Source organism: Notolepis coatsorum (assembly GCF_963971535.1).
Source record: "Notolepis coatsorum genome assembly, chromosome: 16".
NCBI lineage: Eukaryota > Metazoa > Chordata > Actinopteri > Aulopiformes > Paralepididae > Notolepis > Notolepis coatsorum.
Window position 1 is genome coordinate 71,427,556 of NC_140180.1, and position 16,850 is coordinate 71,444,405.

General features: G+C 43.3%; 1 protein-coding gene across 1 annotated transcript in view; it reads right to left on the bottom strand.

Annotated features, from left to right (window-relative positions):
• The window catches only part of mtus1a (microtubule associated tumor suppressor 1a), a gene marked incomplete at its 5' end in the record, with an annotated part of 78,112 nt that extends 62,113 nt beyond the window's left edge, over positions 1-15,999 (bottom strand). The window contains 3 exons of the mRNA XM_084332071.1: positions 2,533-2,740; positions 13,363-13,510; positions 14,516-15,999. Of these exons, the coding sequence (XP_084188197.1) occupies positions 2,533-2,740; positions 13,363-13,510; positions 14,516-15,999 (1,840 nt within the window). The remainder of the gene's footprint in view (positions 1-2,532; positions 2,741-13,362; positions 13,511-14,515) is intronic.
• Positions 16,000-16,850: the final 851 nt, after the last annotated feature.

Sequence of the window (16,850 nt, forward strand, 5' to 3'; positions counted from 1 at the left end):
TCCGATTACCCCAAAACTGGTAAAATAGATTCCTTACCTCAGATTAGATGTTCTGCAAAAAGATTATTCCAATTCCTGATCGCCATTCCAAATATCGATCGCGTTTATTGATCCAACGTTAGACCTCGGCTCAGGTTACATGCCCGAGAAGTAAAATGTGGAATCCGGAGCGTTTTTTTCTCATGCATTTCCATGAGTCCATTCCAATGGGTGCAATACCATCCAGGAGACTATAGGGGGCGGTATTTGCCCTTTGAGCTCAGAGACAGTCCCAATGATAACGTGAGGCTGGATGGATATCGCTAATAAAAGAAACAACGATTAAATAACAAGATTTCTCGTTGTTGGCACACAACGCATGGCGGCCAACAACGAGATTTCGCATTGTTGGCACACAATGTGTTAAGTAAGGGATAATGTATAGCTACGAGGTCATTGTCGCAAAATAATTGACCGACAAGTTTAAAATACAGAGGCACCTCGCAGAGGTCAATTATTTTGCGACAATGACCGAGTATAGGCTATACATTATCCCGCTTATTACATGGCTAACTTACTAACAATATACCCAATTCATTTTACACCATCGACAAGACGAGATCAAATGCAGACGCAGTTCTGTTCGGTCGTTCGGTCATCGCCGGCAGCCGGCAGATCTGTGGTCCGATTGCACTGATGACTGAGTGCAGCTGTGCATATGCTGAGCAGCTTTCATGACTGCACTGATGCAGTGTCAGTGGGCTTGATTGCTACAGCTGCGCACAGCGGTCACTCATTATTGCTCGGCAGAGGTCCGTTATCGAGTAATAACGGACCTTTGACGAGCGCTATTGACCAATCACAATCAAGCATTTCGGCGAATGTTAAAATGCCATGTAATAATACAGTATATTCCACTATACAGTAGCTATTAGTGGTGGGGGAAAATATCAATACGTAGTAGTATCGCGATACTTTGCGTGGCGATACTGCATCGATACAGGGACGCCAAGTATCGATATTTAATTATTTATAAAATAAATTTATTGTTCATTTCAATACCTGTAATAGTACAGTAGTCCACACACACACGTGTGCATTCAGTTAAGTTGGAATATGACTGTAATAGGGCGGTTAGGTGGCGTAGCGGAGATTGCGTTCGTCACCAACCCCGGAGCTGTGAGCTGGATTCGCCTGTTCGAATCCAGCTCACAGCTCCGGGGTTGTCACCAGCTTAATTGGCTGTATTAGAGGGTGGGAGAAGCTGGCGGGGTGGGTCCGGGTCGTTGTAAACAGCGACTCCTACAGTTCGGGGTGCCTGCTAAGCGCGGATAGGACCCGAGTGGGATAGTGTGATCCTTCCACACGTTACACCCTCTCAGGGAGGATCCGCGCTGCCAGGTGAAAAGAAGCGGTTGATTGGCTGGACGTGTGTCGGAGGAAGCACGTGATAGCCTCCACTCTCCCAGATTATCTGACTGTGGGGGGTAAGTGCGCAGCGACCAGGAAGGGGATTGGGAATTGGCATACGACTAACATTGGGATGGGAGAAAATCGGAGGAAAATGGAGGGGGAAAAAGATTAAAAAAAAAAAAAAGGAATATGACTGTAATAACAGTTCAGTTCGTCAGGTACATGCAACACAGATTACAGTGTTTACATCCGTCTGCTTGAGAAAATACCATGTTCTGGAATAAAAATGACTGAAGTGAGATGAACAGACTGAACTTTATTTTATTAGATAAAACATGTTGACAGGTTTACTTTGCAGTTGAAAAAAGGTAATAAATCACAATATTAATATCGCAATACTCAGCATATCGCAATATATTTAGTATCGCAATACTATCGCATCGTGACTCAAGTATTGTGATAGTATCGTATCGTATCGTGAAGCCTCTGGTGATTGCCACCCCTAGCAGCTATATCCGTGGCGATCGGTTTAGTTCTTATTGAATTCCACGGTTGACTGTAGTATCGGCAATCCCCAATGATTTGTCCCAGAAAAAGCGGTTAAACAGGGCACACACCGGTCTGTCCGACTGCCTTTTCGAGTTCATAAATCCTACAACGAATTTACAATAGGAAGTTCGGCCAGAGAATCTAACTGTTCCAACAGCAATATATAATCACATTTCAGAAGCAGAATGCATGCAATAAGTTCCAGGTTTTAAAGTCGTATTTGGGGGCAATTGACCAATGGTAGGCTTTTTCTTATCTGGGTCTCGACCGACTACTCTTAAAATTTGGTCTTGCCTAAGAGAAAAGCAAAAATAAGAAAACATTGCTGAATAACAACAAAATAAGAAATGCTACTTGAGAACAAAATAAGAGGAAATCTGTTCTTATATCGCTTCGTGAATGAGGCCCAATGTGTTGGGTGACGTTGAAATAGTGTAGAAAGTCCAGCAGTTCAATTGTGGTATTGCAGAGAGGGGAGTCGACATGGATGTTGAAGTCGCCTAGTAGACAAACCGATATGGCACAGAGCAGATACCCTGGTTTTAACTGGCTGTCAAACCAACACATGCTCCACCAAGAGATGAGCCTTACCTGCCGTGGAGTTCTGCTTGGGTTGTGGCAACGGTGAGGCTTCCGGTCTCTGCCTGCTCGACAGAGAGGCCGGTCTGGCGCCGGGGCCGGCAGCCGAGGGTTGGGAGGGCGAGGCTCCTCTGGTTCGGGCGGGGTGCGGCCACACTCCAAGTCTGCTCTTGCTCTCCTCATACGTAGCCCCTGCTGTCCCTGCCAACTTAGACACCCCCTGCAACAAGAGCTGCGGGTCACACGGTGCCATGCAACAGGACTAAGATACCACCAAGACTAAGATACCACCAAGGCTTTTTAAGCTCAAAACACAATAATGTCATTACCTGCAATGCCCCTGTATTGTTGTGTATTTGACAAATAAAGAACTTAAACCACAATATCCCCCCCTGGATGTTGAGCCCTGCTATGCAAGCGTGGGTTGTTGCATTGTTGTTGCCCAAGTTAGCTATGATACTAACCTGATATCTCCTTTCAATGCCTCCATTTAAGTCTGAGCTGAAGCATCATTGAATTGGATCTTCGATTAATATACTGTCTGGCAGATCCGTCTTCCCAGTGTTTATGGATATAGTGGGCATTGTGTAGTAGTGCAATATTGTTTGTACCTTTATGAAATTCAAAAAATAAAAAAAGATACCACACTATTACACAATGCCCACTATTATCCATAAGCAGAGGACCCACTGGGAAGACTCCCACAAACATAGAAACAAGCTGCTATTAGACTATATTCCCCCATAGAAGCCACACTCTAAAGCAAACTTCTTTCCTCCTCCACTAAATATACACTCTCAAAGCAGATGGGTGTATTCTCTGAACTCTGTTGCCTATACTAAATGTATACACATCTACCTTTAGTCATTTGGCTGATGCTTCTATCCAAAGTGACTTACAAATTGTGTACAACAAGTTAGCAGGAGGGGTTCACCTCTGGTGGCTAAAGGGTAAGTGGTATTGTTCGTGCCAGGCTAGAGTGCTACACTATTCAGTGCATAGTAGTATAGACATATTTGCATATTTGGCATAGTAGTATAGGTATAGTAAACATAGTAGATAGTAGTATAGACAGTTTAGTTCACCAATTTAGCAGATCAATGGCAGTGAAATCAGTCACAAAACTCACCACTCGTTTCGACCAGTTCAAGCCAGCTATCAGAATTTAAACCAGTTAAAATCAAATCCTGTAGATACAACAATTTAACGGACCCTTTAGCAGCTAGTAGGATGCTACCCATATACAATAATACTGTATATATTTATCTACATCAGTTTTTGAAATATATAAAACCCCCGTTTACATACATTATATATCTCCCATACCTGCTCTTACTAGTTATACCACTGGCAAGTATGGCTTACTACCAGTGTATTTACATCACTGTATCACTGTACATAATACTGTAACATTGTACTACTACAAACATCAGATTAGCATATTTACGCAGTAGCTTTGATGTATGCACTTTACAGTTACCTTGCACTCTGGTTAGATGCCAACTTATTTTCATTGTACTGCGTTCGTTCTGTACGATGACGATACATTTTAATCTAGTAATTTGCCACCTCCACTAAAAACACTCTCAAAGCACATAGGTGTATTTGCCAGTGAATGAGATCCTTACTTCTCCTCTGAGGGATAAATGTAAAGATACAAAATTAAGAAGCCAGAAAGAATATAGTAAGATGGCTTCTTTAGTCCCTCACCCTGTAGAGTAGTGGTCGGCCGTGGGCCAAAATTGGCCCGCCAGCAATCATATCTGGCCCATCAGATTATTTTGAGAATATGACATTTTTTTCTTCTTAAAAAAGTTATATATATATATATATATATATCATACCGACTATTGGCTAGGCTATATATTTAAGATACTGTATAACGTCCAAACAGAGAAACTACCACCACCTAAAGATTGCTTATTATTAGTGCAGTCAGGAGATTAAATCTGCGATTAATCTAATTAATCGCATAACCATTTTATGCCTGATATTCTATAATCATATTTCAAATTGCATGTGTCCGGATGGCATAATTCAGTACTGTATCTACAAAACTTTGTTTAATCATCTTCCATCTATTAATTTGCTTAGATTTTTCAGGTCTGGTCAATTTGAGCATAGTGTTATTCACAGTCAAATATGCAAAAGAATTTATTGATATTCTCATTTGGTTCATTACAATTTACTCAAGCCTAGTAACGGACAGTATTTCTGACACTGGGAATACATTCCCTGAGATCCATAGATGATCCATAGATGTCCCTAGAATCAGATACCAAGAACATGCAAATGGACCATATAAAAAAAAGTCTGTAAATGTGTATTCTACGTTCTTATGGAATTAATGAGTAAAAACATTTTTTTTTTGTAATGAATGAGTTAATTTTCATAACGCGATAATTTGCTGTGTAATTAATTAATCTAATTAACGCGATAAACTGACAGCCCTACTTATTATACTTCGTTTCATCCATGTTGAGACTAAGAGTGAATAACAGGTAGGCTATAGGCAGCGAGGTGCAATGTAGCGCTTGCTCAACATGAATAAAGTCGGTGGACAGCGCCTGGTGCTGAAATAGCAAACAAGCAGTGTGGTATGGTAATAATGGTATGAAATTAAAATACCAGTTCAGTAAGTCATTCAAACTTTATCTTTACTTATATATGACTGACTGCACCACACATGTGAACAGTAACAATGCAATACCTCAGTGTTTCCCTTATATGCATTCAGCGGCGGTGCCGCTGCTCTGAACTAGGTGAACGAAATGAACCGGATCACCGCTGTACAACCATTCATTTGTTTGACTCTTCTGCTGCACGCCTATCAAACAGGCTGGCGAGGATCATGACTGAATGGAACGAGTTGAAAGGATTAGTTAGTTTTTAAGGCGTAAACGTTCAGTTACCGCGATAGGCCAGTTGGTTTAAATAATGTTGGCTGACTTTTTTATTGGTTTATTTGTTTGTCAGTCAAATTATTTAACTTGGTTTCGTTGCAAGAGAGGTGGAGCTGCGTGAGTAGCTAAATTGTTCACGCAGGAAAGAAGAGATAACGTTAACCTAACTTGCAGGTAAAGGTGAAGAGTTGGGGGCAGAGCAGAGGTAAGTGAATTCCTTTAGATACTGTGGGCTGTCTCCTATAATAACCAAATTGATCATATTGATACATATTTTACAAGGGTATCGCTATTAACAGTTTGAGTGCCAGCCATTAACATTGGAAATATGGTTAAATGCCACTACCCACTTCAATGATAGCATTGTGAACGCATAATCTGTTTACATTATGGCTATGTGTCTAATCTGCCTGTCGCTTATCAATGACTTGTTTGCAGTCAACATTGTCGAAACGGATTTATTTATTTAATCAGTTCATTTTCGTTTTATAGCATTTTGAAAAGCCCTTGTTTTTCAGGAAAATATATAGATTCCGTGATAAAAGGCATTTACTGGAATATTCTAGCATACACAAAAACGTTGTAATTTTTCTGCCTATTTATGAATAGTTTTCAAATAAACGCTAATTATCGATAGTATATGTGTACTTATGCGCGCTATAGAGGCGGGCTGAAAAATCGATTCTCTCATTTCCTCATCAGCGATCACAGCCACACACGCATAGGGCAAACGCTGAGATATAGGTGAAAACAGCTCCGATTATCCTAAGACTGGTAAAATAAATTCCTTACCCGGGATCAGATGTTATCCAAAAAAATTATTCCAATTCCTGATCGCCATTCCAAATATTGATCATGCTTATTGATTACAGTGTTGAATCCTGTAAATACATAATCCATGCGTTTTCCGGGCCGGTGAGCACAATCAATCCTTCAGATGCCTCGTCGGAAAAGTTAAATGAACAAACTGACCACTCCCCCTGCATCAGTGTAAAGTAATGGGGGGCAGTTACACAGGGAGACGATAGGGGGCGGTATCTTCCCAATTGAGCTCAGAGAGACTCTGCAGCACTAACCCGAAGCTCGATTGATGAAATATGAATTCAAATCGGCAATAAAAAAAGACAAACAAACGCTATATAGCGTAGGGGGCACTCAAAGGTCGGCATGAACTAACGACAAAAAACGTCCGTGGCACTCAATGTGTTAATATAAATCTAAAGGATTTATGAATTTATTGCTTAACTAGCTGAAATTAGCCTACTTGTAATATTGGCACGAACCTGTTCATAGCTGTAAACCATCCAGTTTTTCCCGGGATCGTCACGTATTTCAACCTTCCTGAACATCCCGTTCCCGTATTTTTCCAGTTTTTAATTTAAATTGAATTCTTTTACAAAATGGCTGCAATTCCCCTCAGTGACGACAGGCGGCAGCAGTGTAGATTAGAACGTTAGCACAGGAAGTCAGCCCGGAAGACGGTTGCGACCAAAAGAAGAAGAAGACCAGCGACCGGATAAAGGAGTGGTTTAGCATGAAATGTATTACATTCTAGAACTACCTAGAAAAGGCAGCAAAGCGATACCGGCAAAGTGGGGTTGTTCCCGGAGAGCTCACTCTCGGCCGTGGTTTCTCAGTGTAAATGTATGGTGCTCTCCCTCAACATGCGAGTAGGGTGAGACAACACCATTCTTACATTGGCACTGCTTTAACCTTGCATTTACCCATAATCCATTGCTGTATTAGACGTGCCAGTATAACTTTTGTTATATGAATGAAGAGCAAATGTAAAGTTAATCAATACACTATCTTTATCTATATCACATGTCAAAACTACTTTAATAAAAGAAGATTTCTGTTTTTCATTTCTACTCATTCATCCAAAACAAGACAGCAATTCTACTTCTGCATGGACCGGGAGAATTGAGCTCATAGCACAGATTTCGAGTTGATTGAATGGACATTGCTGTTCTTAGGAAATGTTGCACATGGTGGAAATAATGGAAATTTACATTTCTAACATTAACATTTAGTGTATGTTTAAAGTTGATACATTGAGGCATGGTAGAATTTCACTTTATATTACAGCAGTATCCGTTTTTAACATTACAATAAGTGTCTTACACTATAGACGCATGTTAAAAGTCAAAGTCAACTTTGTCACAATTTGTGCAAGACATACAGAAAAATTCAATTACGTGCCCCCCTTCCCACGGTGTATATAGAAAGAGACCAGTAACATAGGACACAATATACAACACACAGGACTATGTAGAATATAAACAGTGCCTACAATTAAATGAATGAATTAAATAAGAGGTAAAAGAGAACTTAGTGTAAATATTCTTTCATTTGTCTCAACGTTATAAAAATCCTATTGTATTCAACAAATTAATTATGATACACCACAATGTGCCCTTTCTATCTATTCTAAATCTATGGCCTCGCGATTCCACGGCTGCGCAGTGCAGACAATATATATATATATAATATACATACGAGGGGGAGGAGACTACATTGGGAGGGGGCGGGCCGGGGGGAAGGGGGCGGGGCAAAATATCCCGTTTTTTCAAATGCCAATGTTGACAGCTATGAACCTGTCAAACCAAACCTTTGTAATAAAGATACAATTACTGTTGTATTAACGTTAAGTATTACTAGATAAATACATTTAATCCAAATACTGCAAGTGCTACAATCCTTAAATTTTAATTTTTTTTAAGATTGAATCCCGTCTGCACAAACTTGTTAGCCCGTCTGTTACCTCAGCACTACGTAACTAACGTTAGCTGTCGATAGTTAGCCAACGTTGGCTTGCTAGCTAAAGAGGATAATAGGCTAGACCAGTGTTACTCATTACGCGCCTCGCCTTGTGAGACTTGTTTGATTACAATAAGAATATAGCTAACTTTCTCTGAAAAACCAAAAAGAAAATGCAAAAATGTTCCATGTCTGGTAAATTTCAGCATAGTGTTATTCACCGTAGAAGATGAAAAAAGTTAATTGGGCCTTGTAGAAGAGGAGAAATCGTCCATTTACTTAAGTATGTATCTTTAGGCGGATTTTCAGAAAATATGGCTAGGGCTTAAGAGGTTAAACTGACGTAATCAGCAACTACTTGTTGGGCACAAGCCGGTTAGTATTCCTCAATGGCAAAGGAGGGGAGTTCATACTCTGGAGGATATTTATGATAAGAACGGCCTTCGGGCGTTTCAGGACTTAAGAGAATTTTATGATCTTCCCGGCGAGTCCTTCCTTCTTTACCTTCAACTAAGGTCAGCGCTGAGGGCGCATGGCGTGCCGTGGGCTCAAGCTTTGCAACCACACCCCTTCCTCAGGCTCATAGTGGACAGGACGACCTCCAGAGGGTTTGTCTCAGACTTTTATACGCTCTTAATTCAATCCACGTATAAAAATTTGTCATTGGATACAATCTGGCGTGTGGATATCCCGGAGTTGGACCCCGAGTTTGACTGGGATGATGTTTGGGCAAATATGGCATTGTCTTCCCGCAACCCCAATCACCAGCAAATTAATTTTAATTATATTCATAGGACCTATCTTACACCTAGGAAGCCATTTGCTATGGGACTGGTAACCGACTCTCGGTGCACTTTGTGCTCTCAAAGGGCCGCTGGCACTTATATGCACATGTATTGGGATTGCCCACCAGTGGCCCGCTTCTGGAGGTCAATAACGGACAAACTTCCAGATTTGTGTGGCTCAACTATCCCATTCACAGCTGTTACGCTACTCCTGAACGATATAACGACACTACCCGCGTCCGTACTAGGGCTGCAACGATTAGTCGACATAATCGACGATGTCGATTATGAAAAATCGTCGACGAGATATTGTTGCGTCGATTAGTCATTAAAAACAATAACACTTAATAATAAGTAACTGCAATGCGCAAATGTAGCTACATTAGTTAGCCAACAACCAGCCAGGCAGCGCAGTTATCTCACGGGACGAGTAGCTACATTAGTTAGCCAACAACCAGCCAGGCAGCGCCGTTATCTCACGGGACGAGTAGCTACATTAGTTAGCCAACAACCAGCGCCGTTATCTCCCGGGACGAGTAGCTTCATTAGTTAGCCAGCAACCAGTCAAGCTAACGTTAGCTGGCTCCAGCAGCTTGTTGATGTCGTCGGGAGCATTTAACCTGCTGGCTACCTAGCTCCACTTCAACCAGCATCGGGAGATCCAGCAGCTTGTCGATGTGCTAATAGCCTCAGCAACCTAACGTTAGCTGGCTCCAGCAGATCGACAAGCTGCTGGAGCCAGCTAACGTTAGCTTGCTGAGGCTATTAGCACATCGACAAGCTGCTGGAGCTCCCGATGCTGGTTGAAGTGGAGCTAGGTAGCCAGCAGGCTAAATGCTCCGCGACGCTGAACTGCATGCGCCGGTCTTGTGGAACGTCTGCATTGCATTTATTACAAATAGCAAGCGATCTTTTTACTCTGAAACTCCGAGTACCGACGCGGCCATCTTTGTTGTTAACGTTAACTTGCGTGGCTACGTCACAGCCAAGAAAGGGAGCGCTGGATTTGTGTAAAACGCCCTGTTCCTAAACCACACGCCGTCAGTCGTAGCACAGTACTGACAAAACGGGAGGAGACTTTAGTCAAAACAAACGCACTTCATTCCAATTGCACTTGACTCAATGCACTGACTGACTGTATTGTTCTTGACTTCAACATTTCAAATACATTTCATTTAAAGTTGCAAGATCCAAATTCAAATGTTTCATGAGTCATTATTTTAATTTGCTATGGGATCATCATGTTATGATGTTGTTGTTTGGTCCTGACAAGAGTCTCAAAGTCTGGGGTGATGGTCTTCAGCTGGACCAGAGCTGAGAAGCCACTTTCACAAAGATAGGTAGTTTAAAAAAAAAATATATATATATCATTTTTTTTTTTTTTACATTGGTTTTCGATTAGTTGACTAATCGAAAAAATAATCGGCAGATTAGTCGACTACCAAAATAGTCATTAGTTGCAGCCCTAGTCCGTACAACTAAAAAGGGTTGTCCTAGCGGGCGTCACAGCAGCGAAGAAGCTAATAGCATTGAGATGGAAGGAGCCTGAGAAGCTCACAGTGATTAACTGGTCCCTAACACTGTTGGATGTGATTTATCTTGAGATATCCACGGCGCGGGTGATTGGGGTGGGGCAGGCTGGTATTGACCTGTGGTTTGCAACAGCTGAGAAGGTCAGGACCGCCGTGTGCGGTTGAGGTGCATGTTCGGGGGAGTCCGGCGGTCTCGTGGGAGGGGGAGGAGGAAATGTCTTGTCTGTCTTGTCTTTTGTCTTGTCCTTCTTAACTTTAACTGGGGGAATTTTATTGGGGAGGGAGCTATTTTGCTATTTCTTCACACTGTTTGGGCACTTTTGCACGGTTCCTGTGAGTCTATGGAACACTGTAGGTTTTTGTTTTTCGAAAGGTTCATTGTTTTGTATTTCTGGTCGGGTACTCAGGGGCAGCGTTTTTTCTACCTCAGGATCTTAAGCCGTTTTGAGGCTGGGCTCCAACTAGGGATGCCCCGATCGATCGGCCACCGATCGTTATCGGCCGATAATCAGTATAAATATGCGATCGGGGAATTCCGATAATTAGTCATATTCGCCGATCGCGGAAACTGATCAAGTGGATATCTCACTCGCTTGTCTCAGACGCACAGGACCTGCAAACTGCTCCTCCTCCCTAGCCCCGCCCGTACCCGTGTAGAGTTTGTAAACACAGAGGAGGCGGACCTCCTCTGCTGAGTCTAGATAGTGCATTCGACCTGAGCTAACGTTAGCTACCTAGCTATCGTTACTGTTTAAACAAAATTACCCAGTCAACTATTCACTTTTAGTAGGCATTGTCTAACGGTATTTAGCCGGCTAGCTACTGATGGCTCCGGATATCAACAAATGCCCCAGGAAGTCCAGTAGCCCATGTTGATATCTCCGTTAGCTTGCGTTAGCTTGCGTTAGCAGACGTTAGTTCACGGTTCAAAACGAAATGTCCGATTGAACTAAATAGTTGTCTTAACGTCATCTAGCCGGCTAGCAGTAGCTACAGATAGCTCCTGATATCAATGTCTTATAACATTGATTGAATGCGTATTCGAGCTGAGGGCTTGCTGAATGTGAAATGACCAAAGCATAACGTTACCAATATAGGGTCCCGCTGCAGCGCCGGAGAATCCTTTTTGGAGCTAGGGCTACTAGAGTACACACAGACAGACAGTGGAGCTGTTTGCAGATAGCGAGCATTTTGACTTGTTGCGTGGTGGCGATGTCTCGCAGATAATACAAGTACAAGTCTAATTATATAATATATATATTTTATTAAAAAAAAATATATATATATATATAAAATAATCTTTAATTTCTTTTTAATCAAAAACGATCGGTATCGGATCGGTATCGACCGATATGGCTCACGACGATCGGTGATCGGTATCGGTGGCAAAAAACGTGATCGGGGCATCCCTAGCTCCAACCACTGTGTGGCCTGGTGACAATTGCCACATTGTTATGCAGCTGGGAATCTCTGACATCACTGATATGCACTTTTTGAGATGACTCAGTTTGGTGAGGGTTGTGAGGGGAATTGGAAGAGTGCGCCAATATGAGAATTAGAGACATAAGTCTTATTGATATAGAGCCACACGGCCGGGAAACGGTACTGAATACTGGGAAAGGCCAATTGTAAGATAGTACCCCCTTAAAATTAAAATGTTGTACTCTGCTTTTATAAATTGTTATTTCTTTTATTATTATTGTTCTGTTATCTCCCTGTGAAGTTTTGAGTATTGTTATTATGGTTATTGTATTGTGTTGTCTTGTTATCATGTTAAAAATTTGATAAAAAAAAAAGAGGTTAAACCGACGTCAAATCGGGAGCAAAAAAAGCTGAATCCGCTTCAAGAAGACATTAGTTACTGGCTACATTAGGTATATAAGAATTACAACGACACATTCATTAACTAAATAAAAAAATACAATTCGGTTTTTAAGCCTCTAAAGCCGGGCGGAACACTACACATGTTTTGTAAAACATTAAATATATTTGGATCAGTTTGTGATAAAGACTCGCTTTATTGTATGGGAATCGGGAGATCTCAGTCAGTGAGCAGAAGTAAAACATAGATAGAATCTTGAAATATCTAGATTGGTTGTTTTCTCTGGACTGCATCTAATCCACTGTATCTATCTATTTATCATACATCTATGTCACTATAGCCAATGGAAATGCTAGAAATGGTCACATGGACTGGGAGAACCAATGGAAAATGCCTATAGTTTCTCAATAATCCCGTGCACTCCACAGAACGGGCTGTCGGATGCTGGTTGCGTGTAATGTAGGATAGACTGATAGAGAGAGGCACTTGTCTCTGGTTTTATAATAAAATGGCAAAAAGACAAAGGTATAAATGTTCAGTGCAAACATGTATTATAATGGAAAGTAGAAAAAACTGGTAGTTTACAGTTTATTATGCCTCCTATACACGCAGCTAGTTTATTTTAATCAATTTTCTGGCTCTGCCACAAATGTATGGTGGTTGATGGTCAGTCAGAGTTAAAAAAAATTCACTATGAATTTCTTAAATTAGCCATTATTTTTGGTTCTGGTCCGCCATATAATGTCTTGGAAATAATTTGGCCCAAGGACAAACTTAATTGCCAACCCCTGCTTTAGAGGCTTTGGGGGGGGGGGGGGAAACCCACTCACTCATTTGATTTTAGAGATCAATGTTTTTTTCTTCTCTTCTTTACATATTAATTTGTTGTCTAGTCACATGACACTTTTTATGGCTTGACTTCCATTTGCCTACACTATATTAGCTTCTGTGACAACCACATCAATGATATTATTGAGGAATCAATAATAGAGTCAGTATATCCATTTTAAATGTCACTGTTACTCCCAGTATCTACTCACCACCAAGCTGATCTTGCGAACCAATCTGCTGGCTCTGTCAGGAGTTCCCTTCCTGGCCTCATTCGGTTTAGTCTGTTTACTATGGGCAGAAGTGTTCACGGTCCCCGGTTTAGGCTGCTGGATGTGAGCCTTGGTGGAGGTAGAGGAGCTAGACGAGGAGCCAGAGGATGACTGCTTCTCAGAGGAGCTATGGGGCCGCATCTTGTGAGTAGGAAACCTGTCTTGACTGCTAAGGCTGTCTGGTCTCACTCGGTTTCTGTTTGACCATTCCCCCTTCTTTAGGCTCCCTGTGGCTGGGATCCGTTTAGGATCTGTTGGGTTAGGGTTCTGTCCATCAGGCGTTTCAGCTGGGGATGGTTTAGGATCTGTTGGGTTAGGGTTCTGTCCATCAGGCGTTTCAGCTGGGGATGGTTTAGGATCTGTTGGGTTAGGGTTCTGTCCATCAGGCGTTTCAGCTGGGGATGGTTTAGGATCTGTTGGGTTAGGGTTCTGTCCATCAGGCGTTTCTGCTGGGGATGGCGTTTCTGTGGGGGATGAAAAGCAGCAGGTGGAGTTGCCAGGAGACTGCACAGAGGTGGGTGTGTGGTTAGAGGCCGCCTGCTCTGTCTGGGAGCTGGCCTGACTGCAGAGGGCTGAGGCAGCATTTTCAGACATAGCAGAGAGGCAGTCGGGCTGGGGTACTCCAGACTCCTCTCCATTCTCAGGTACACCCAAAGGTCCAGTAGGGGACAGTGCAATATCAGAGTGATCTGACTGGATGAACGTTATGCCCAAGTAGTGAGTCCCTGTATTCACTTCCCTCAGGGCCTCTGACTGGGCAGCATTTGTGGCAGCAGAGATGAGAATACCACTATTCATCACCCTGGCATGGGCCATTTTTATAGGTGTGCCTCTGTTCACTTGAGATTGTTTGCTTGGTACATTAACTTGTGATGGTTTGCTTGCTGCTGCCTTTACATGTGCAGGGCCAGCCATCGTCAGCTGATGTACAGGTCTCCACATGATTTTAGACTTCACATTCCTAAAGTCCGTTTTGGAAATTCTGTTAGCCAACGGGGAAAGTCTGGCAACCAGGTTTGGTTTTGGGATGACATTAACTTTCCCATATTTAGCAGGACCGACTGCTGGGCTAGCAAAAATGGGGGATTCTGACAAGGGAAGGAAGATGGCAGAGGGGAGACCATGGATTTTGTTCCCTGTGGTTTGGAACGGAGTGGAGGTCTGAACTCTGTTGCTGGCATCTGGCTCCTCTGACGTGGAGATCTTGCCTTCCTCTGATCTTGCCTCCCTGCTGACTTCATCACTGAAACAAGGCTCCGCCTCCCTGCTGACTTCAGTGAAACAAGGCTCCGCCTCCCTGCTGACTTCAGTGAAACAAGGCTCTGCCTCCCTGCTAACTTCATCATTGAAACAAGGCTCCGCCTCCCTGCTGACTTCAGTGAAACAAGGCTCCGCCTCCCTGCTGACTTCAGTGAAACGAGGCGCCGCCTCCCTGCTGACTTCAGTGAAACGAGGCACCGCCTCCCAGCTGACTTCTTCAGTGAAACGAGGCACCGCCTCTCTGTTGACTTCAGTGAAACGAGGCACCGCCTCTCTGTTGACTTCAGTGAAACAAGGCTCCGCCTCCCTGCTGACTTCAGTGAAACAAGGCTCTGCCTCCCTGCTGACTTCTTCAGTGAAACGAGGCTCCGCCTCCCTGCTGACTTCTTCAGTGAAACAAGGCTCCGCCTCCCTGCTGACTTCTTCAGTGAAACGAGGCTCCGCCTCCCTGCTGACTTCTTCAGTGAAACGAGGCTCCGCCTCCCTGCTGACTTCTTCAGTGAAACGAGGCTCCGCCTCCCTGCTGACTTCATCAGTGGGGGCTGAAAGAACACGTACAGAAGTGACAGGCGCTGGTTCACACAGGAACGTCCGCAGAAGACCGCCCTCTTCCTCGCATGGTAGAGGTAAAGTGGAGTTGAACTCTACCATTTTACCATCCTCCGTGGGCAGCTCTCCGGTGATCTTCCCTCCGACTCCCTCGGCAGGGATGTCCTGCAGAAGCCGCTCCACAAAGAACAAGGTGGGAGGGGACATGTCCTTTAAGTTTAGACATAAACTGTTGGCCCTCGTCACCATCTCCTCTGAGCTGAGGGAGCAGCGCTCACTGGAGTCAGAGTCCAAAGAGCTGTCCCCCTTGGCAGAGTCCGGGGACATCACCACACCCCTGTCAGCCGCTCTGTCACCATCAACACTGTCGTCCTCCGAAGATCCGGTCTCTAGGCTGCTTGCCATCAGAGAGATGGCTTCATTCCAGATGTCCTCCTCCATGCCGGCGATAGTGAAAGTCTGATAAAGCACAGGGTCAGATATTATGAAGGTTTTACTGTGGATGGTCTGCACGTCACAGGGGGTCTCCCCAGGAGAGCCTTCACTGGAGTAGCAGCAGGGGGTCTCCCCAGGAGAGCAGCACTGGGACATGTCGACGTCGGCGGGGCTGCTGGTGTCTCCGTCGCTCAGGCTGCTCAGGCTCCTGGGAGAGTCAGGAGAGGGGGGTCCTGGACGGGGCCCAGAGTCACTGTCCCCAGGGGAGAGGGCCAGCTGCAGGCCTCTGTGAGACGAAGGACCCCTGGTCCCGACCTGGTCCTCGGTCGACATGTTAGTATTACGTTCCCTTAGATCCTTTGAGTTTGTGTCCACTGGTGTAGGTTTTCACAATAGACAGCTCCTTGGACTGCACCTTCAAAACAAAGATATAAAACAGTGTATGAACATAACATGTCAAGTCAAGAGTTTTATTTGTCACGGCATACAATGAAATGCGGGGGGGGGTCTTGCCCGCAACGATTGTGCATAATACAATAGTAATATATAATAAGAATCCAATAGAACGACATTGTGCAATAAAACAAGTAAACAAAGTAGGGCATATCGGTATCTGTACACGAGTTATTTACAGAGCATGGTAGGACATGCTAGGTCCTGTGGTAGTGCAATACACTGTTAGCTGAATATGGCTCCATCTTTTAGTTGCAACAGAGACTGCATTTGTGCCTAAATAGCACATATTGCTAAAAATGATATATATATATATATATATATATATATATATATATAGATTAGATATAGAATTATAGATTTGTTCTTAGGATAACAACTTTGAAAACTTTACAGCATTGAATTCCATGATGTAAAGCCACACACATTGTTTGGGTTCACACAGAGGTAGCATTGCTGAGGCTTTAGTTATTGGGACACAGTAGTTGCTGGTGGTCAGAAGGACAGAATGTTTAATTCTCGTTCAGAAAACAGACTTATACAACTTTTGGCCAAGTGCCATGTCAGTCTGCTGCATTAGTGGCAATGTTACAAGGCCAGTAATAAGCTGTTGTAACAGTAGCTGGATAGCCGCTGAATTGTTTATGACTTGGTAGTTAAATGAAAAATGCAAAAGTCACCAAAGATCAGGTTTGCGATATGTTGTAGTGTAGGACTTTCTGAATCCGACT